The following is a 20,599-nucleotide window of genomic DNA, read 5'->3' as shown; positions in this document are numbered from 1 at the left end:
TTCCCACAGTCACCATGGTGATTATCTCATCTGTAGAACCAAGAAATCACCTAAATACAACCTGTAGACTAAAAATCTTAAAAAACACAGCATCATGGACTCACTAAAGAAATTCAATGACAGATGAGAAACAAAGTAATTGACATCTGTCTGTCTGGAAAAGATTACAAAGTCATTTCTAAGACTTTGGGACTCCAACCAAAGTGAAAGCCGTTATCTTGACCTGCATGGAAACATGGAACAAGCCCGTCTCAAAGTCATTAAAAATTTAAAGGCAGAACCTTTTGGACAATGTGAGTCATATCGGAGCTGGTGTAAAACTTTACACAGTATTTCAGAATAAGACAATTGAACTTATAGACCTCAATGAATTGTTGCAGTCGATATCACCATGAACCATGTTCCTTAACAGAGCGTCATGAGGAAAAATGTCCGGTCACAGTTCACGACCTTAAGCTCAAGCACACTTGGGCTGCACAACAGGATAACGATCCGAAGCACAGCAGCAGGTTCACCTCAGACAGGCTAAAAACAAAAGTAGGATTTGGAGCAGCTCAGCCGAAATCTGGACTTAAATCCAATTTAATGCTGGAGCATCACCTCTAAATTAGAGGGTCATGATCAAGAATCTGTCTAGGTTTTTAACAAGGATATATATATATATATATATATATATATATATATATATATATATATATATATATATATATATATATATATATATATATATATAGTTTTGCAGTTGTCAAATAAATTCAATTGAAAAAATATGCCAAACTCAAGGCCTGGAGGTCAAATCCAGCCCATCTTTAAAAACAGTCACATGCTTAAATATTATTTTAAAATGAAATTAAGGCAGTTTTTGTCCATATGCTGCCAAATTACTTCAATGTAAAAAGATGCTCAATATTGATCAATAAAAATTAACATAGGTCATTTGCGGAGATGCTTACTGTATATTTGTTCTGTAAGCATAACATTCAAGTCTCCTTTAATGGAATTCCTAATTGTGAGCCAAATAAAACATAAGTTCATTTTTTATTCATTTTATTTGAATGAATGTGATAAAAATCAAAGTCAAAAAGTCAAATCAAAAACAAGAAATGTATTATCTATTTAATTTTTGTCTTACAATGTAGCAATGAAACCAAATGCACAACATAAAATAAGTTAAGTTTGAATAGCTTAAAAGACACATGATTGGTGCTGTTGTGATTGGTGGGCTACAATGTAAATGGGACCCCAAATCCTGTGCTGCTCAGGGTCCCTAAAAAATCTTGTGCCAGCCCTGCATTTTTGTACATCATGTTCTTATGCAGCTACAGGTCACTTGTAGGAGACGATTCATTACAGATTACAATAGGACTTGAATTGGTGCCGCTGTGGTTGTGACCAGGACACAGGGCCAGGTGGAGGCACTCAGAGAAGGTTCCAGCACAGAATGAGAACAGTGGCGTCATTTTGTCCGCCTCTAGAAATGTCACCAGGCCGGCAGGAAAGCTGCACATAACACCAATTCGACAGAAACGTTTCGTAAAAGGCAGCTGGTGAGGCACCCCTCCATGCCAGGCTGTGTATTCCCCATCAAAGAACTCCACACACCAGGACACGGCGCCCCGACCCAGCCAGCACTCCTCAGATACGCCTTTGCGAGGAATGGAGGGGAAGGTAACACCAAGCTCCCAATACGTCTTCCCAGTCACATCAATTTCCCAGTAATGGCGGCCAAAGCTGAAGCCCTGCAGACTGATGACGTTGAGGGTGGTGTCGAACCGTCCTGGTTGGTCAGGGAGTTTCTGCCAGGCGTCTGTGTAGGAGACGCTGTCACATTTAGGGGAGATGACCAACTTTGGGTGGGCCGTCTCTGGGTCCAGGTGCACCTCACTGGAATCTGGACACAAGTGAAGAAAATTCAGCATGAAATGTTTCCTAAAGAGATAGCAGTGTAAAGAAGAAAGGTGATGTGGGAACTGACAGCTTTTCAGGAGCTTCTTCATTAACGGGATCTGCGAGCAGACAAGGAGCAGCATGCTGTTGGTGAGGCTGAGGATCTGGTTAGCTTTAGCTTCATCAAGGCTCACACTGCTGGGATCTGATTGGTTGAGGACATCCAACACTCTGACGAATAAAAACCATGAAGGAAGTATTACATATTGGCATAGTGCCTTGAAAATTCCTGCAAAATCTTTTTAGCAGAAATTTTCTTATCATGCCACAAGTACAAACTTCAGCTTATTTTATTAGGATTTTATGATAGATCAACACAAGGTAATTCATAATTTAAGCAAAAAATCAGCAGAATATGTCTAGGTTTTTTTTTATATATATCTGATTAACCGTCAAGATAATCATTAGAATAGCTGATTACACAACAATTAATTGTAAGAAAGGAAAATTAAATAGAGAAGAAAGCAAGAGAGCCATGGTAACTGCAATGATCCACCACTCAGCTGGGAGAATCTGTTGACAGGAAACAAGTGGTGTGATTTACAAATCTTCTACCAAAGAGTGGCATTAAGAAAGCCATGAGGTCTGACCAGACAAGACTGAAATTAAACTTTTTGTCCTACTTGAAAATTTGTATGTGTGGTGAAAAACCTGCAATGTTCATAACCCTGAACAGACAATCCCCTCTGTAAAACATGGTGGTGGTGGCATCATGCTGCAGTTTTATTTCCTTCTTGCCAGATTGCTCTTCCTCTAATCTGACTGATAATGATCTAATTTGGCAAAACAATCTCTAGATGTGCAACAACTACAACTTTAAGTGTTATATATGGTTCCATAAAGTATTAGACTCTGAGGGCTGAAAAAAATGTACACCACACTTTTCAGATTTTTAAAACCATAAGTTATCTTCCTTGCACTTCTCGGTTATGCACTACTTTGTGTTGGTCGTCACATAAAACCCTCTTATAATTCTCTGAAGAGGAATACTTTGTGAAGAATCTCCTACAAAATAGGAGTTGTAATTATCCATACCTATCTGCTGTCTCTGTGTCATCCAGTTCAGCATGTAAAACGAACGACTGAGGAATAGTGGAAAATCTAGGTCAGCTGTAGGTTTTTGCTCTTTACATTTAAACTCTCATATATGTTTTTTTTTGTTTTGTTTTTTTTTTTACCATAGAATCAGGTTCTGTGTCACAGTGCTCCAAAACTAAAGAAAGTCTGGCCAAGTCCTGCTCTATTCCCTGGATCAGAGCACAGTTTCTCTCCATCAGTCCATCCAAGGCAGAGATGGCAGCCCTCTCCTCCATCTCCAGGTGGGACAAGGTGAGCCGCAGGTCCTCCTCCAGAACCGTCTGGATCTCCTGATATTTCATTGCTACATTCTCTCTTATCGCTGCAGACTTTTTCTAGGTACAGTAGACATTGAAATCAAATAAAATTCTGCTGCTGGATCATTTGTAGAGAAATTGCTAAAATCTCTACACAGAGAGAGCCTTTTTCAGAAATCAGAGTAAAACTCACAGTGATTTCTGACTGACGGGCTGCCAGTTTCTTCAGTCTGTGTTTCACAGCATCCCTTTGCTTCTTCAAAGATACTAGATGCTTTTCTAATGTCTCCTGTGGAAAATGGTTGCACACTATTTAGCAAGCTTACGTCTGATGATTTGCTCACTGTAAAATGTAAACTGCAACAAAGTAGTGGCTGAGTGTGAACATTGTTTAAAGAGAGATCACTTTCTTGCATCACATCTTAGCACTGTAGCTGTTCTGTAAATCGTTTTTATGAGATAAGTTTGGAATAACATGGACCAGGAAGCATACAGTACAAAAGGACTTTAATCCAAGCCAAGTTAAGCTTTTGGTGAGGCTATGATGTTAGAGTTTTAACAAAAGAGATGTTTTTGCTGTTCACAAGAATATGCAAAGGTGAACATAATTCACCTGGAACATGATTTTAAAAATAGGGTCTCCTAAATCACTGTTTCAATATGGAGATGTGGCAGAAAACATTTCCATTTTTTAAAATGTTTCCATGTGGACAGGGACTAAAGCATTTGCAGCAATTGCAACCTAAAGTATGTCTCTCGTATGTCTCTACAAGCCTTACATGGTTTGCGGAAATTTTCTACCATTTTCTCTGCAGATGAAGATACAAGCTGTCATAGTTTTTCTTGAGAAACGTCTCTGTATTTGTCCTCTGTCACTTTAATGACAAGTCGCAAGGGGTAGAGGTCCATACCCACAGCGTCATGCTGCCACCACCATACTTTACGGTGATGGTGTTAGTCAGGTCCTGAGCAGTGGCTGTTTTTTCTCAAGACATAAAGCTTTGAATATAGGCCAAAAAAGACCTACCTCGCCTTTATCAGACAAGAGACTTTTGTATATCTGTTCTAACAATCTATTGCAGATGTTTCTGCAGAATTAAAGCAACAAGTGGATTTAATTCTAACTCACGCTCAGTCAGCTCAACTTACCTCAGGTACCTCAGGAGGATCTGAAAGATCAGTGGAAATAAGATGCACCTGAGCTCAATTTTAAGTACTTTAGAAAAGGGTATATTTTTATGTTTTTTTTTTTTTTTTACAAATTTATAAAAATATCTGAAATATGTTTGCCTTTGCCATTGTGCATTACTTTGTGTGTTAAGTTTCAAAAATGAAAACGATATTCAAATCTGTATTTGAGAAACGTTATGGGGTGTAAATACTTTCAGATGGCACTTTAAGTATATTCTGTAAAAACCAGCACTCTATTGATTTACATCCATATATTGATTTTTATCCACTTTTTTTGAATTATCTTACTCAATTGCACATTTCTGTGAATTTAAATATGCTATTTATTCAACTGTACAGTAAATTTTAAATGCTGTAAATTTGCCTTTACTCTACAGTCTCATTTCGTTTTGTTATGCATGTTCATCTGTGTGTGAGTCTACATGCTTCCATTTGCCTGTCACTTTGCTGCTGATACACTCATGGACAAAGAAAAAGAATATTTCTGTTCTTGTGACAGTCCACCATAGCTTAAACATGTCACTGCCTGAAAAGATGTCACATGACTGCCGTACCATTTCTGCACAGATTGACATACACACACCAATTCTACTGTAAGCAGTGGTGAAAATGTCTTTATTCTACAAAGATGGAGTTGAACACTGCAGAAGAAAGTTGCTGAGAATAGACCAAGATGTGAAATTCTACTCTCAATTTGAGAATAAATAAATCACAATCTAGAATTGTCATGGACATCTTAGTGGTTATTGTGCAGGTTTCATGTTTTAATTTTAATTCAGTTTTTTCTCTCTTTTTAAAACCTTACTGCCCCTGCAGAGATCCCAAGTGCTCATTTCTAGGTTTTTTCCTAACTATTTGGATTCAATTTGGGTCCAAATCACAAACAACCTGGGAAGAAGCTAAAGTCCAGGCAGAGTTGAGATGTTCACAGCAAAACACACACAATCATCTAATGGGTCAAAGAAAACAAGATCAAACAGGACTAAAATGGAGAACTGCAGAACAGAAAATCTGGGTATGAGTTGTAGAAAACAAAACAATTAAATACAAAGGAAATTATAAGGTATAGGTGTGGAATTTCAGATTTTGTTTTTACAGAAGAAAAGGGAAAAATATTGCAGAAGGTATGAAACCTCATAGACTGAAATGCAAACTCAAAGGATGAAACCCCTGATTGATTAAGGAAAAAGAGTTTGAGGACATAGTTTTCTGAGATAAAGTAAGGGAAAACCATAAAAGAGCGTAGTTGTGGATGTTTCCCTTCACCACAACGCAGTAAATCATAGACTGGAGCCTTCTGTAGTGTAATGTTTTCAGCACTCATTGCAAATATTTTTGGTACAACTATGGACTTGCAAAATTAGCATGTATTGCATGACTGGTGGGACTTCAACAGGTCAGCTGAAAACTGCTGAAGAAGCAGAAGTCAGAGCAGACTTACGATCTGAACCTGCTGATTCATCAAGTTCAGATCTGAAGAATCGGCATCAGTTTCTGAAAGGAATGCAATACCCTGAGCAGTATAACATATCTGTATTGCTTTTCAATAGTTTGGAATGATACACTGCTTTTGGTAAACAATCACAGAAGTAATTTGGGGGAGGACTTGAAGGACATCCCCACATCTTTTTTTAAAGGCAGTTTAGGTTCCCTGTAGTTTTTATCATCCAAAAACATTACCACATTGTCAAGTACCAGTACCAAGTCGAAACCAGCTGATGCAGCTGGAGTCAGTTGCCCTTTAGTTTTTTTTTGTTTTTGTTTTTTTTACATATTTTGAATTTCATGTTGTTTTGTAGGGTAAATGGCATCACACTCATTGGCATCCAAATGTATCATTGCTTAATTTTATAAAAATCTATGCAAATACTCTGTCTGCACTAATAAATATTCGCTCACTTCAGCATTTTGAATGCTTGAAACTGAAATCGAAAAACTAACGGCATGAGCTACTTTTCAATTATCCAATTAATTTAAGAACTATCTTCCTGCTTAAGTGCTCTTAAAGATCATGAAAATGTCATTACCAGATGGTCACTTGAACATTAAATTTAAAAATCCCCGAAAAGGTGACACCATGGTAAAAGTGACATCCTGAATCAGCTGAACACTGTGAATTCAAAACATTTGAACCCAACACACTCCCAGTATTCAAACTGGGAGTGAATTCAAAGTAACACAAATACCTCAAGACCTGACAAGAGTTGCTATTTCACAACTTGTGCTTAATTTACATTTAATCATGTTTTCCAGCTGCTATTCATGTGGCAGCTTAAAGATTACCATTCTTTTGGATGGGAACTTTTCTTATATAAATATTTTAAGTATTTTTTATTTAGAATTTAAAAAATCAAAATAAGTGAAGTCATAGCCTGTCCTGATTCAACTGAATATTTTTCAGTTGAGAAAACTTTCTGGAAAATTGCAACAGGCAACAGTAGTATGAGCATTTTACAGCATTATTAAATGAATAATGCTGTAAAATTAAATGAATGAAATGAAGACTTCTGATGAAGATTTTAGGTTTGTATTTCAGTCCTAAGATAATTTCCCACCCTGTGCTAACATCCCCAAATGTCCACATCAAAATATTAGAAAAGAAGCTGAGGGTAACTTTGGGATGGCAGAGGATCAGTATTCATGGTTCATGGCAATTTAAATCTTTATTGGCTTAGATTTCAATACAACAAATGGCAGTGTGTTTTTTTTTTCATTTATAAAACAATACTTTCAAATACAGTCGTTTCTTGAAATAGGGGGTCGTATCTATTTGAATGTAACTATATGTTGGAAACAGCCTTAAAATATAAGATTCTTACTTCCAATATAAGTAAAGGTAAGGTGTATAACTTTGTTTATGAGAGCCTGAGAAAAGAGACATTTTTTTGTCCATTCAGATGAACAATTTGTGTGCATGAAAGCCACGGGGAAGAAGACTGGTGATATGCCGGCTATTGGAGGATTCATTTCCACGTAGATCCAGTCAAACAGTTGGCGGATGTGCTCACCGTGTTCCCACAGGCTTTTCTCATCGTATTGTATCTTAAAAGACTCACTGAGCCGATTCTTGAAACCTTTGGGCTAAAACTGTTTCAGCCCAAGCAAAACAAAAAGTTGACACACTTTTGAGCTACAGGCATGGGCATTTTTGTGACTGTGCCATGATGGTCTACTGTAATTACAAAGTTCCACGGGAATCAACAGCAACAAATAGGGAGAAACAAGCAGTAAAGTAAAGGAAGGATTTTCACTTAAAGCAAAGCAGGAGGTAAAATAAGTGCAGTCAAAGCAAATAAAACTTGACCCTTCTCATCATTCTTTGTCATTTTTGAACATGGAAGAATTTTCCATTCATTATTGAAGTCCATCATCGCAACATCAGTCCATTTCTTGGAATCCCCAGGTATATCCAGACGACATAAGCAAAAAAAAAGAAAAAAAGAAAAGGAAATAACCCAGAACCTACATCTAGATTACAACTGTGTGCTATCTGATTGTATGTACAGAATAATGCATGCTATAAATTAGAAAAAATAAAAAAACTAAAAGAGCTTGGCCTTCTTTTTCATGTCGTTGCGTTTCCACAGGGGAAGCCTGTCAAACTCCTGGATCTCCATTCCAAAGATCTCAAAGAACGTTTCGGGTGCTAAGTGACGCTAGAAATGAGAACAAAGGTGGAGAAAAAACAAAGGAGGGGGGAAGGGTGGGAGGTTCTCAGTTAGCATCAAAGCTGTAAAAAAAGGGTTTTGCTGCAAAAATGACAAGGAGCAACTGATACTGCATGTTCTCAGCTACAGATGTAAGTTTGTGCAACAATGCTGTTGACACAAAATCAAAATGCAGTGTTAACTGAGGAGCGTCAGGAGGAAAACCGATACCTCCAGTCTGGTTCTGTCCACATCCCTTGGCAGTTTAGCTCTCCCTCTACTGGTTATCATGAGCATTTCATAGGGATACACCTTCAGAAGGAGACATGCATCATTAAAACAGATAAAACCTTTAGCTAAGCCCCAAAAACGAACAGATATCACCAAACAAAATCACTAAATTTGAAGTTTTTGGGTAATTCTGACTGTGAGAAAGGGTGGGAGAGCAGGTATGTGACAGGAGGCTGACTGGGTTTGTTTTGTTAAGGATATTCAGGAAATGCAGGTGCTTTGATGTGCACAATCTTTTAGTGCTTAAACGTGCAAACTGTCAGACAAAGAGAGGAAAAAATGACTTCAAACTCATGTAACTGGTTATAGTTTGAGAAGCATTTAATATTTAATGGAAACCAAAAAAAAAAAAAGGAGGACCAACATCTTTAATGTAAGCCATATCGATCCACATGGGAATGATTGTCCTGGATTCCAGGTGCTGGTATTTTTTCAACTAACTGAGGAATAAACTAGCTAATTCTAATCCCAGCTGAGATGCTCAATAATAAGCAACTGAAAACTCTTTGAAGCCCCTGACCAACTCATATCCACACAGTAATGCCCTTACACACTACATACACAGTATATAGTGATATGAGTTGTTTGGATGACTTACTGGATTTTTATACTGTATGTTGCATACAGTATCCAGTCACTTTGAGTCACAGCCATGTGCAGATGAGCATGAAGAAGCCAGCATGCTATAAGCGCTTGAGTGACTCGGCAGCTCCTTAAGCGACATGCTGAATCAGGAACCCAGCTAAAGTGAGTCTTTTGTTGTTTTGCTAAAAGAATGTATGGGTGGGGGGGTTTTAGGGTTTGCTTTTTTTCTTTTTTTTGCAAAATAACTGCATTAACTGTCCCCGCTCTATCTGATTATATTTTAGCCCATTTGTTGTCTCTTAAATACAGTTTCTTGCAAAAGTGGCCCTGGCATTTGGACTGTTTCACATTTTGAGTCATTGCCACCACAAGATTCACTGTGTTTTTAGTGGGATGGAGAAATTTTACGCAACATAATACATGTTTTTATTTTTTAAATTATTTTTACCTTAAAATCTGAAAAGTTGTGAACATTTTTATACTATCCATCTGACCCTATAAGTTGTGCAAATTACTTACAGCTAAGGAAATGTTTAGATCAAAGTATATTGATGTGCTAGGATGGCCCAGTTAAGGTCAACCACCATGCTGTGAGACAATTCTCTTTAGCAGTGTCAGAGAAGTTGATGAGGAGAAGCATGGAGTGTGCATTAGTTTTAAACCATCCTGAGGCAAATGTTTTTGGATAAGTCTCCAATAACTTGGCTCATCTAGATACTGAAAGTTGATCACATAGGCTACGTCTCTGCAAAATAGCTCAACCTCAATCAGGACTGATGGTTTTCAAGTTTACCACAAATTCTAAACTGAGTACAGTCTTGACTTTGACTAGGCAACTAAAGTACATGACTGATTGCCAGCTTTTGCTATTTCAGCACGTATATATACATATTTTTTTACATTTTCCCTTCTAAATTTCAGAGGGTTTGACTTGTGTCTTTAACCCCTACATTTCTGGTTTATTCTATGAATATACAGTCTTCAGTTGTAGCTTTGATAATCATATTTACAAAAGAAAAAGCAAGAAAATAAATATTTTGTACATTGTTTTACAATGTACATTGCTTTTATATTGTTTTCAATGAAGGCTATTTAAGCCAATTAAATTACAAACACCTGCGTTTTATTTGATAGTTAAATGAAATTGCATTGAATTTAACTTTTAGGTTATCACAGTAAAGTGAGTGGGATAAAAATACATGCTATTTTACATACATGTGCTATTTTATTTGAAAAAAATGAAAGCAACGTATAATTTTCCTTCCACTTCACAATTGTGCCCCACTTTGTGTTATTCCATCCAATAAAATCCATAGAAGTTTGTGGTTGTAATGGGACAAAATGTGAAAAGGTTTAAGAAATATGAATGTTTTTGCAAGGCTCTATATTTCTAAATTCACTATAAACATTCAAATACAGTCAAAGATGAGACATTGTACTCTTTTTTTAAATGTATCTCATTTGTAATTGATACAAAAAGAAGAAGATACTTGCTTTTGGTTCCAACATATTAGGCATAGATACTCCCCTGTCCATCCTTGCAAGTGCTGCACGGCCATCCTTAATGTGCTAAAGGATAGAACATATACACATGTAATATAGTGGAAGGGGACTGCAAGGTTCATGGCATGAATATACGTCCACTCATGACAGTGGGTGCAGTTTTTACTGGATGGAGCGAGTAGCTTGAATACAGCTCTGTTTCTTAGTATTAAACATGGGCAGTCGTTTACAGCTTTCCTAAATATACAGCGGTTGTTGTTGTTGTTTTTTCTGTCGTTCATTTAAAGAAATAAGTATAACATGTAGCTTGAGTCATCACATTGATAAACAACACAGAATAAGACATGAGGCAATGGTTATACATTGCATTTACAGTACAGTTGTTCAGCTACTTGGCATATGTGTGTTTGCTTCTTATATCTGTTGGAAACCACAGCACAATATGCCTTGTAGTTGAAACTAATTCAAACAGTGATGCAAGCAAGGAGCAGGAGTGGGTGGTGTGCATTCAGGGCAAGGTGACTCTTGCAACCCAATGACCAAGCATAGTATATGATGCAAAGATGAGGAGGCATGCCATGTGAAGAAAAGCAGATGAGAGACATACCTGAAACTCTGCAGGACAAAATGGGACAAAGAATGAGATTCACAGTTAATGGTTTGCTGTCGAGTCCCCCTGCAAGGCTACTTTTATCTACAGCACTGCAGTCCTTAATAAAAATCAAATATTTCAAAGTGCATGTCTGTGTATATTTACGCTTTGCAAGCCAATTCTAATGCTGAATATCTCTGGTGAAACTTGCTTTGTGTGGCTTTGTTCTGTTTGAAGTGCTCACCTCTTCCTCCACCACACATGTCTCCATAGCTGTTGTACTGGGTGAAATCTGTAGACTGAGGCTGAAACAAACCCCAGAGAAATCAGCTTGTTAACTTAGGGAAAAATTTATCTTGCAGAGGTTTCAATCCATGTTTTGAAATTTGTTTTCATAGATTTCTTTACACATAATATTCAAACCCCTATTGGTATGTATTAATTTTTTTATTTTACTAGACAAAATTATGAACATACTTGCATAACTAAGCATAAAGCATAATACAAACTCTAACTAAATACAATCAAGTAGTGATAAAAAGCAAACAAGGAAACCACAGACAGACAACCAGATATGTAAGACTAAAATACAGTAAATAGTGAAGTAAACCAAACAATTCAAATGTTGAACATACTTATATATAAAACGTTCTTAATGTTTGTTTGAGTGATAAAAGTCAAACAACATATTGTAGTAAGTTCAGATAGAAATAATATTTCTTTTTTATCTTCAGCCAACTTTGACGGTCTTTACAAAATCCACAGACAACCTCAAATAAATGTTCTAAACTATCACCCTGAGTGAAACAAGGAATACAGTTAACTCTATTCAAATCATATTCACTGAGAGTTAAACTCAATGTATTTTAATTTGCATGTCTTTCATTTTATGAAGGAAATACAACTTGTCTAATTTATGAGAATATCTTCAATTAGCGCCATCTTGTGGATTGTTTCTTCAAACTGTTGTTGAAATCACGAGGATTTCTACAAGTTTGATGTGCTCAGTTGACTTTAGTTGATCTGATAAATCCTGTAACATGTGCAGAAGTTGCATCCAAAAGAGATTTTACAAAATATTAACTGAGGACAAATCCACTCAGAAAAAAAAAGTAAAACTATGAATTATTTTCCTTCCACTTCACAATTATGCACTATTTTAGTTGTTCTGTCACATGCTAATTTCAATCAAATACATTATAGTTTGTGGTTGTTAACGTGAAAAAGTGTAGACAAGTTTGCAGTGTATGAAAGCTGTGTACTTTACTGTTTATGTAACATCAGCACATCAAGTTTTTCTTACCCGATGCAGACCGTTCCGTCCATAACCAGGCAGAGAGTTGGTCTTGGTTGGAGACGTTGGATCTGAAACACAAATTATACACAATGTACTTATAAGAAAAAGTTACATTTCTTCTTTTTTTAAGATTTTGTTGGCTCTATTGGCCTTTTTTTGAGAATGGTCAGAGAGGAAAATAGGTAATGAGAAACAGGGAAGACATGTCCCAAAGGTCATCAGGCCAGGACTCGAACCTGTGACGGCTGCGTCGAGGACTAAGACCTCCATACGTGGGTTGTGCTTTAACTCTGTGCCACCATAGCACTCCAAGTTGAATTTCTAACTTATGATGTTTTATGATGTAGGAAATTTACAGTACAGATGTTCTGCTAAGGTACATTGCTGACAAATCAAGAGTAAACCAGCTGAGGAGGCCGTTTCTGGCTACCTGCGTCACAGTTGTTCATTTTGGGATCGTAGCGCTGAGCAGAGAGGCTGCGAGCATGCCGCTCCCTAATCTGCTCTTTCTCCATCTCCTCCTTCAGAATGAGTTTTCCCAGACCAGACTGAATCTGCACAGTCAAAACCAAACATTAGCCCAACGCCAAATAGCTTCAGAGAATAAACTAAGACAGCTATGCAGTATTTACAGTAACAGGAATCTAAATATTATCCAACCAACCTTACTGAGATGCTCTTCCTGAAGTTGCTTTCTTTTCAAAGCCTCTTCCTCCTCCTCTTCTCTAGACCGCCTCCTCCCTTCTGAACCTACAGGATTTTAGCGAAGTTACAAAAACCGTCATAAGACTTAATTACACCTAACACAGAACTCAATCAAACCTGTGTTGTTTAAGAAGACCATGCCTTACAGACACGTCCAGTGAAAAGTTTACATACACTCATTTAGGGCTGATTAATTTAGGTATTTTCTTATTTAAGTGAACCATTTTTCCCAGGGTGGAACCATAAGACACCAAACAACCTCACTAATTTTAAAAAAACAAAGGAACTGGAAGAACAAATTTGAATCTAGACTCCATTTTGTGTAATGTCTAAATACGAAGGCTCAAATCTAAAAATTAACCCAGACCAATGTTCTTGACATAGTATGTGGAGCTCATTTGAATTGATTGGTTTCTTGGTACGGACTCTACTTTTAAGCATAAAACATAAAATTTTAACATAGTTCAATTGAAACCATTCCAGAGTTTAATGTCAACCTGCTTCAGATTTCCCAAAACCAATTTTGATGTGATGGGATCCTTGTCTTGTTGAAAGATTCAGGAGCTGTCAGGTATTTTTTGGGTGGAATCGGACCCAGGTTTGTAGGGTTGCAGGAGGAGGACTGGTGACTCTTCACAGAGGTCAAAGGGGAAGAGGAAGTCAACTGTTCTATAATTTTCCCCAGCTGAGGTAAGTCAGAACTCTTATGAATAAAAACTCTAATGAAGGAAGATAACGTAAAAGTGAATCCTCAAAGTTGACTATGGATGATAAAAGGATTCATTGTTTCCCACTTGGTTGACATGGTAACACTGGTGTACCAGTGTTCAACCCAATTTCTGCTTTTATGCAGCCATTTCACCCTGGGAAAAGAATGGCTAAAATAAATACATAGACACCTGTAATTATTATGACACCTACAAAGGGAGGATGTGAACTTCTCACCAGAATTATTTGTTGAGGGCATAGAAAAACAAAACAAACATGGCTGACTCAATGACTAACAGGTGGACGCTTTAACACAAGTCTGAGACAGAGCTGACGAGACAGACAAACAGAGAGAGACTTGTTGGACTATTTGGATACACAGATGTCACAGCTAAATTACACAATTTAGAGGATGTCAAATACACAGAATGTAAGACAGACAGACGAAAGTTTGAAGTCAGTCTCAGTTATCTCTGTCCAGGTTATTTGTGATGCTTTTATGATTAGCTGAAGCAATAAAGCAAGACCTCCTGAAGCAGAAAATAAGACGGTAGCAACAGAAACCAACCACGCCTTCAATCAGCGCAAGCAAAACTTAAATGGCAACTGATGGGTAGGTAAAGGAGTACACTGGGGGTTAATGGAGGGAGGCAGGTAAGCTGGGGGTAGGAAACAAGCAGAGCTCGGTCTGGGTGAGCTTTTATTTTACCACCAGGGGGCAGCTGCGCACACACAACCAACTACCGTACCTAAAACAGCGAGAGAGTGGGGCCAACAGTCACCCTCACTCCGGGAGCTGTCATCCAGGGAGGGAGCATGGGCAGCAGGGAAGGTGGCGGATCTGATGATGTCCTCACCAAACTTGCTTTGCTGAGCTACGGCAGCTGTATCTAGGTTGGTAACCATGGGAACTGAACTATCAGTGTCTGGGTCACAGTCTCAGCCACAAGGAAATATCTTAGCGCCAAAACATTCAGTACTGGGTCATGTGCCCACAGTGCAACAATGACTTTCCCTAGCAAGTCACTGCGTATCATGCAGAGCAATAAAACAAGCTGGAGCAGCTAATCCAATTCATTGAGAAGGAAACTTAATGTCTATTTAGGAGAGCAAACTCTGCAGCCCAATAACATCCAAAATAGAGCTGCGACATTTCTGTTCAGAGGTAAAAGCTTAGTGAATAAGTTGTTAAAGACACATAATTTTTTTTATTACTATCAATAAAAAATACTTCCTCCACTTTAAACTTGAAAACTGATAGATTTAAACAGAGTTGAGTTTGATGCAGGCAGGGGAATACAACAAGAAGAATGCTGTTTCAACCTAAAGCATCGAATAGGTAAAAGTAAACTAAAATAACAGCTCCGATCTCACCTTTAATTCATGTGGGGAAATATTCTGACAGCTGATGTGCTTAACCACACTTAACATGTCATTGGGTCAATTCTGGGTCAAACATTTCAAGCTCATTTTGATTTTTTGTCAATTAAAAGAAGGAAATTATGTGAACTGGATCAGTTTTGGGAGGAATTTAACCAAATTTAATAACAATTTATATGAGCAAAGAAAACAGTCCTTATTTGAATAAGCTAGCAAGCTCAGGTTGCAAATTCTACCCAATGAAATCCAATAAATGAATATATTAAAGCCCATATAATATTATAGTTTAGCTTGCACAATGCTGCTCATGAAGAATTAACATTATCGCCTACTACTGCAACCCAGCAAGAGTTTTGCACATTGTCTTATCCGAGCCACAATCACACCATTTTCAGAACTTGTTGACATGGACAAAGTGCAGTGTAGAAGCAAACTACAGACAGAAAAAGATTAGAGACAGACTTCAAACATCACACTGACACTGAAGGTGACTATGATTAGATGACCACACTGAGTCAACTGGGTTCAGTTGAGATTTTTTCTCCAACATCCAAAAATGTTTTTTTTAATTTTTTTTTTAATTTAATACTCGAAATTGTTTGCATTTTTATTTACTCCTTAGCGCTTAGATAGAACATATCCAGGAATGGGAATCACAACTATTAAAAACATTTCTGTTTTAATAATCACTCAGTAAGGAATTTTCAATTTTCTTGAATTATTATTCTGCAAAACAAATCCTGAATTAGGCAGAAAGTTACCGTGAAGTTTGTAGATGGGTGGTTTTCTGTAGATGTTGATCCCCTGATCTGAAAGCAAATAAAAACAGAAAAACTTCACTTAGAAAACTGCTTTTTGTATTTACTTAAATTATTTTTGCCTGGTATTAAAATTGTTGGATGAGCTGATACATTTGAGTAAGACAAAAAAGCAAAAACACAAGACATCTGCACTTGTATATCATGTTTATAAGCCAACTTTATTTTTTTATACATATTTTGTGGCTGTAGGTCTAAAAGCGGATCCTTTATGGTGTAGAGAGAGACAGAAAGAAACAAACCAATTGAGACATAACAGACATAACAGAAATGCAAAGAGAGTCAACAGGACGAGCAGTGACAGGGTGCGCTCCAGCTCCTACCTGGGACGTGGAAATGTTTAGGGGTCTGAGAGAGAGGCGGGGTGACCGGCCGGCTGTCGGGCCTGAGCGGCAGGGGGGAACTCCGGCCACTCGGTGGGTCGGGGCCTCCAGTGAGAAGAACCAAGAACAGAACATGAGCAGGTTCACTGAAGTCTGAATTGCGCAACACACAGGGGCCAAAAGGACCAGGTGAGGGGATGCTGGATGAACAAGACGCATTCTGGAAAACCCAATTGATGGAGTTGAACAGATGCAGCTCAAACTAACAGATAAAGTGCTCTGGAGACGGAAAATAATCTAGGTTAATCATAGGAGCTTTTATTCAAGAAACTAATTCCTCACAGCAAGCAGCAGCTAACCTTCATAGTAGAGGGGAGAAATATTTGTGCCCTGTGAAATTTTCCACATTTTCTCATATTCAAGCCACAAACTGACTCGTGTTCTCTAACAAACCTCCAAGGCTTTTATAAGTCACTCTGTCTTCTGAGAGCAACTGGTTGCATTGCTTTTTCCTAGGGAGCAAAAGTGAAGCTGAATGCAATTGCATGCCACACTTTTCAGAGTTTATATTGCAAAACGTTTGAAAAAACATGCATGTTATGTACCTCCTTGTGTTCTAATTGAACACATTGAATTTTGTGGTTGTAATGGGACAAAATCAAAAAATGTTCTGAATGAATGAATATTTCTGGAGGGCAGTACTCTTCTTAAGGCAAACTACAGGTGTGGTTCTGACGGGATATGGAGATGGATCCGGGTGACAGATGACACACTGATGAGAGGCGGCCATCTGACTGAATGGAAATGACGTGTTGCTTCAAAACTGGGCGTCAGACACGTGACTTAGGCCCCTTACCTTGGCTATGGGGCAGGAAGTGGTGTCTGAAAGGGGAGGTGGGACGAGAGTCACTATTTCTGGAACCCACACTGTTACTGCACAGGGAGGAGCAGAGCTTCTGCATGCCTGTCAGAGCTTCTGCAAGGAGGGAGGAAAGGTGTGGGGCAGAAACCCCAGCGCCAGGCAGCAGAAGTGGACAATGTGAGGAAGAGGAGGAGGAGGAGGAAGTAAAAGAGTGAGACGGCAGGGGGCCAAAGGAAAGGGGAGAAATACATGAATCAAATGTGAAAAAGAAATAAAAGACACCCAAAGTGAAAGGTAAGAAGTAGGGGGGAAAAACAAGTGTTAAACTTAAAAGGTAGTAGGCCATTTTGCCCCCTTCCTAGTTTGTACCATTACTTCATGCTGTTGCCATTTCACTCTAACCAACCTTCCCATTCACAATGTGCCAATAATTTTACCATTGTACTAAAAAAACAGAAAGTCTTATCAAGGATTTTTGGTCTAGTTTCTAGTGCAAATAACTTAGTGCACTTGAAATAAAACAAAACTAACTTACAAGTAACTTTCCAGCAAGTTATAGGAGCTTATTTTAAGTGCATGGTTCCTTAATATAGAATTGAAAGAAAAGTACTAGATTATTAACTTAGCGCATTAGTGATTTTGCTAACTTAGAAAACATTTTATGTTTGCTGTGCCCACCACTGTACATTTATTTATATTAATTACTGGAAATTACATTAACTCATTGCTCCTGAATCTCCAAACAGAGGTAACAACTATCTAATAGAGGTAACATATTGACCCTTAAGAGATATTCCACCAAACCAATTTTTCATCACAATGAGGAAAGTGAGCATGAATCAATTTCTAGAAGATAAACGTCATAATAAGCCTGAAATCATTTGTTTTGAAAGAAAAAAAACAAAAACATGACCAAACCTCCACATGCTAATCTCTTCGAGTACGCACCAGGTCTGTGAAAATGCTGCGGTGATCGTGATAGGGTGGGAGTGTAACCATGGCGATTATACACCGGGGACCCTATGGAGCCTTGACTGGTGGATCTTTGGAGAATGCGGTCCCTCCTGTCGTAAAAACTCTGTCACACATGCACAGATTGGGAAATGTTTTATTGAGATCATTCACATTGTAATTCACAGAGCGAACGGAAACGACTGGCTCACCTCAGCTGATGGGGTTGGCGACATGTTTCTTGACGACTTGAAAAATAAAGCAAACAGTTCTGATTCAGAACAGCTGTTTTTTGTTTGTTTTTTTATAACAAAGGATAAATATAATTTATATTTCCTTTTTCATTCAGTGAGTAATTATTTCATAACGTTCATAATAATGTTCATTGGAAGATGTCTTACCTTATCATCGGGCATCGGGGAACGCTCCCGTCTAGCAGAGTGGAGCTGAGCAAAACAAAACAGTTGTCTCAAGGAAAAAATTAATTTCTTTGCTCATCTTTACCAGCGTACTAGATATTTTGGTGTGCATTTAGCAGAAGAAGAAGCATGCAGATATTGTATTTACCTCTCCCACACACTCTCGTCTCTCATCTTTCTCGTCCAGGGCGGTTGTGTACATAGGTTCGTACGTGATAAGATCGGGGCGCTCAATGTCATAAATGGCTTTGACTTTTGGAATGGCAGCTAGGTCTCTGTAATCAAGGATCTCATTGTCTACTTTTGCCTAGGAAGACAAATATGCAAACACACACAAGAATAAAGGGAGATTATTGAGATTTGAAACTCTATCTAAATATATTTAGACATGCACAGCATGTCAGCAGGAGGTTCTCACATAGATGGTGTGACCCGGTGAGCCAGGTATGCTTGAACCAGGTCTGGAACAAATGCTCTCAGACGACGACCTCGTAGGCTATGAAATACAAAAACATGAGTAGATTTTTTTTAAAACTATCTGTAAGTCACTCTTTTACCACAATCCACATCTAGCTGCAATCTGCAAATGCAACTACATTTCAATTCATTAGAATATCACTGAAAAGTTAATTTACTTCACCAAATGAATTAATGTCAAACTCACATACTATATAGGTCCATCACATACAGGGTGACATATTTTAAGCATTTACTTCTGATCATTTCAGTGATTATGGTTTACAGCTAATGAAAAACTAAAATTTAGTTTCTCAGAAAATGTAAACATTACTTCAGAACAACGAAACCAGCAGCACAGAATCTTAACAGTTATACAATAGACATTCATTGACACCCTCACATGAAAAATAAGCCACGAAAAGTCTTTGCAAAAGAAGTTCACTGTTCTCAGAGAGCTGTGTCCAAGCGTACTAACAGGAAAGTTTAGTGGAAGAAAACATGTGGTAGAAAAAAAGCGCAAAAGCATCAGAGATGTTTGCAGTTTAATGTTTATGTGGTATCTGAGGCTCCTTTTGCATGAATTACTGAATCAGTGCAGCGTGGCATGGATGCAATCAGATATGCTGAGGCATTAAGAAAGCCCAGGTGGCCTTGATAGCCTTCAGTTCATCTCCATTGTTGGTTCTGGTGTCCACTAAACAAAGTCAAATTAGTTTTCTATTTAGCCCAGGTAAGACACTTTTGATATTGTCTCTGATTCAGAAGTGGCTTAAGATAAGGAATGTGACAGTAGTAGTAAATGTCTTTTATGTGTGTGGTGGACCTTGTTAATCTCCCCTAAACTCTAGAATCACCTTATTTTGCAATCCCCTCTATGCTTCAGCTGTTCCTGTTATTTGTGTAGCTTTCTTTAATAGACCTTTTCCTTCCACTAAGCTTTTTGCAGTTTGTTAACAGCCATCTTCTTTAACAATGACCTTTTGTGGCGTGCCCTCTGACAATGTACTTGCTTGAAAACTCATAAGCTACCAGAGTTTCTCATGACTTTGTCAGCCATAGCTTTACTGTAACAATACATTTCTATACTGATGGTTTTGTTGATCTAATGAGATATTTATAATTTTCTAAGAAACTGAATTTTGGGTGTCTTAATGGTGTTCTAGTTTTTTGGAATGCACTTGTAGATTATTATCCAATCCCCCTGAACAGTTCACATTAGGCTAGTTGAATGAGCAATGAAGGGGGAACCACCTTATATCTTACAGCAAGGTCGTCCAAATCCAGTCCTGGGGAGCTGCAATTCTGCAACTTTCAAATGCATCTCTGCTCCAACCCATCTGAATCTAAAGAATGGTTCATTGCAACGTTTTGATTCAGCTGTGTTGCAGCTGGGACGTGTTTAAAAGTTGCAAGACATAATAGTTGGTCTTCTGCACTCTGGTCTTAAAGTAACCTAAGCTACTTAATACTAACATGTCATCTCATGATTAGTTCATTCATTTGCAAATTTTGCAAAGTGAATGAGTGCTTTAGCTCTGCGGTTTGATGATCTAAAGAGCCTCATGCTTGGAGATGAGAAAGCTGAAT

General features: G+C 38.0%; 2 protein-coding genes across 13 annotated transcripts in view; both read right to left on the bottom strand.

Moving 5' to 3' along the window:
- Positions 1-923: 923 nt before the first annotated feature.
- Positions 924-4,085, bottom strand: LOC114137843 (probable E3 ubiquitin-protein ligase TRIML1). The gene is made up of 6 exons (XM_028006672.1): positions 4,061-4,085; positions 3,475-3,590; positions 3,126-3,359; positions 2,983-3,029; positions 1,976-2,118; positions 924-1,891 (listed from the first exon to the last, which is right to left on the bottom strand). The coding sequence occupies exons 1-6, from the start codon at positions 4,083-4,085 to the stop codon at positions 1,320-1,322; spliced, it is 1,137 nt and encodes a 378-aa protein (XP_027862473.1). The 3' UTR covers positions 924-1,319.
- A 983-nt stretch (positions 4,086-5,068) lies between these two features.
- ablim1a (actin binding LIM protein 1a) overlaps positions 5,069-20,599 on the bottom strand; it is a 54,370-nt gene continuing 38,839 nt past the window's right edge. For 4 of the 12 annotated variants that reach the window (XM_028007286.1, XM_028007282.1, XM_028007284.1 and 1 more), the window contains 16 exons: positions 18,972-19,049; positions 18,702-18,860; positions 18,536-18,580; positions 18,347-18,382; positions 18,132-18,261; positions 17,178-17,297; positions 16,322-16,426; positions 15,942-15,989; positions 13,052-13,137; positions 12,818-12,941; positions 12,394-12,455; positions 11,335-11,395; positions 11,106-11,113; positions 10,490-10,564; positions 8,351-8,431; positions 5,069-8,128 (listed from right to left, as the gene is read on the bottom strand). In XM_028007286.1, coding sequence (XP_027863087.1) covers positions 8,015-8,128; positions 8,351-8,431; positions 10,490-10,564; positions 11,106-11,113; positions 11,335-11,395; positions 12,394-12,455; positions 12,818-12,941; positions 13,052-13,137; positions 15,942-15,989; positions 16,322-16,426; positions 17,178-17,297; positions 18,132-18,261; positions 18,347-18,382; positions 18,536-18,580; positions 18,702-18,860; positions 18,972-19,049 — 1,332 coding nt within the window. In that variant the 3' untranslated portion in view covers positions 5,069-8,014. Of the gene's footprint in view, positions 8,129-8,350; positions 8,432-10,489; positions 10,565-11,105; positions 11,114-11,334; positions 11,396-12,393; positions 12,456-12,817; positions 12,942-13,051; positions 13,138-13,270; positions 14,691-15,941; positions 15,990-16,321; positions 16,427-17,177; positions 17,298-18,131; positions 18,262-18,346; positions 18,383-18,535; positions 18,581-18,701; positions 18,861-18,971; positions 19,050-20,599 lie in introns of those variants that run through there. The other 8 variants (XM_028007283.1, XM_028007285.1, XM_028007287.1 and 5 more) reach the window with 8 other exon arrangements.

The sequence above is a fragment of the Xiphophorus couchianus genome, chromosome 22 (assembly GCF_001444195.1).
Source record: "Xiphophorus couchianus chromosome 22, X_couchianus-1.0, whole genome shotgun sequence".
Classification (NCBI taxonomy): Eukaryota; Metazoa; Chordata; class Actinopteri; order Cyprinodontiformes; family Poeciliidae; genus Xiphophorus; species Xiphophorus couchianus.
Note: the sequence above shows the minus strand (reverse complement) of the source record. Positions and strands in the feature narration are given on the sequence as shown.

Coding starts and splice junctions, on each gene's coding strand:
- LOC114137843 (XM_028006672.1), bottom strand. CDS start 4,085: ATGGTAGAAAATTTCCGCAAACCAT. Junction 3,591..4,060: donor AGAAAATTTCCGCAAACCAT/GTAAGGCTTGTA, acceptor CTTGCTAAATAG/TGTGCAACCATTTTCCACAG. Junction 1,892..1,975: donor GAAGAAGCTCCTGAAAAGCT/GTCAGTTCCCAC, acceptor ACTTGTGTCCAG/ATTCCAGTGAGGTGCACCTG.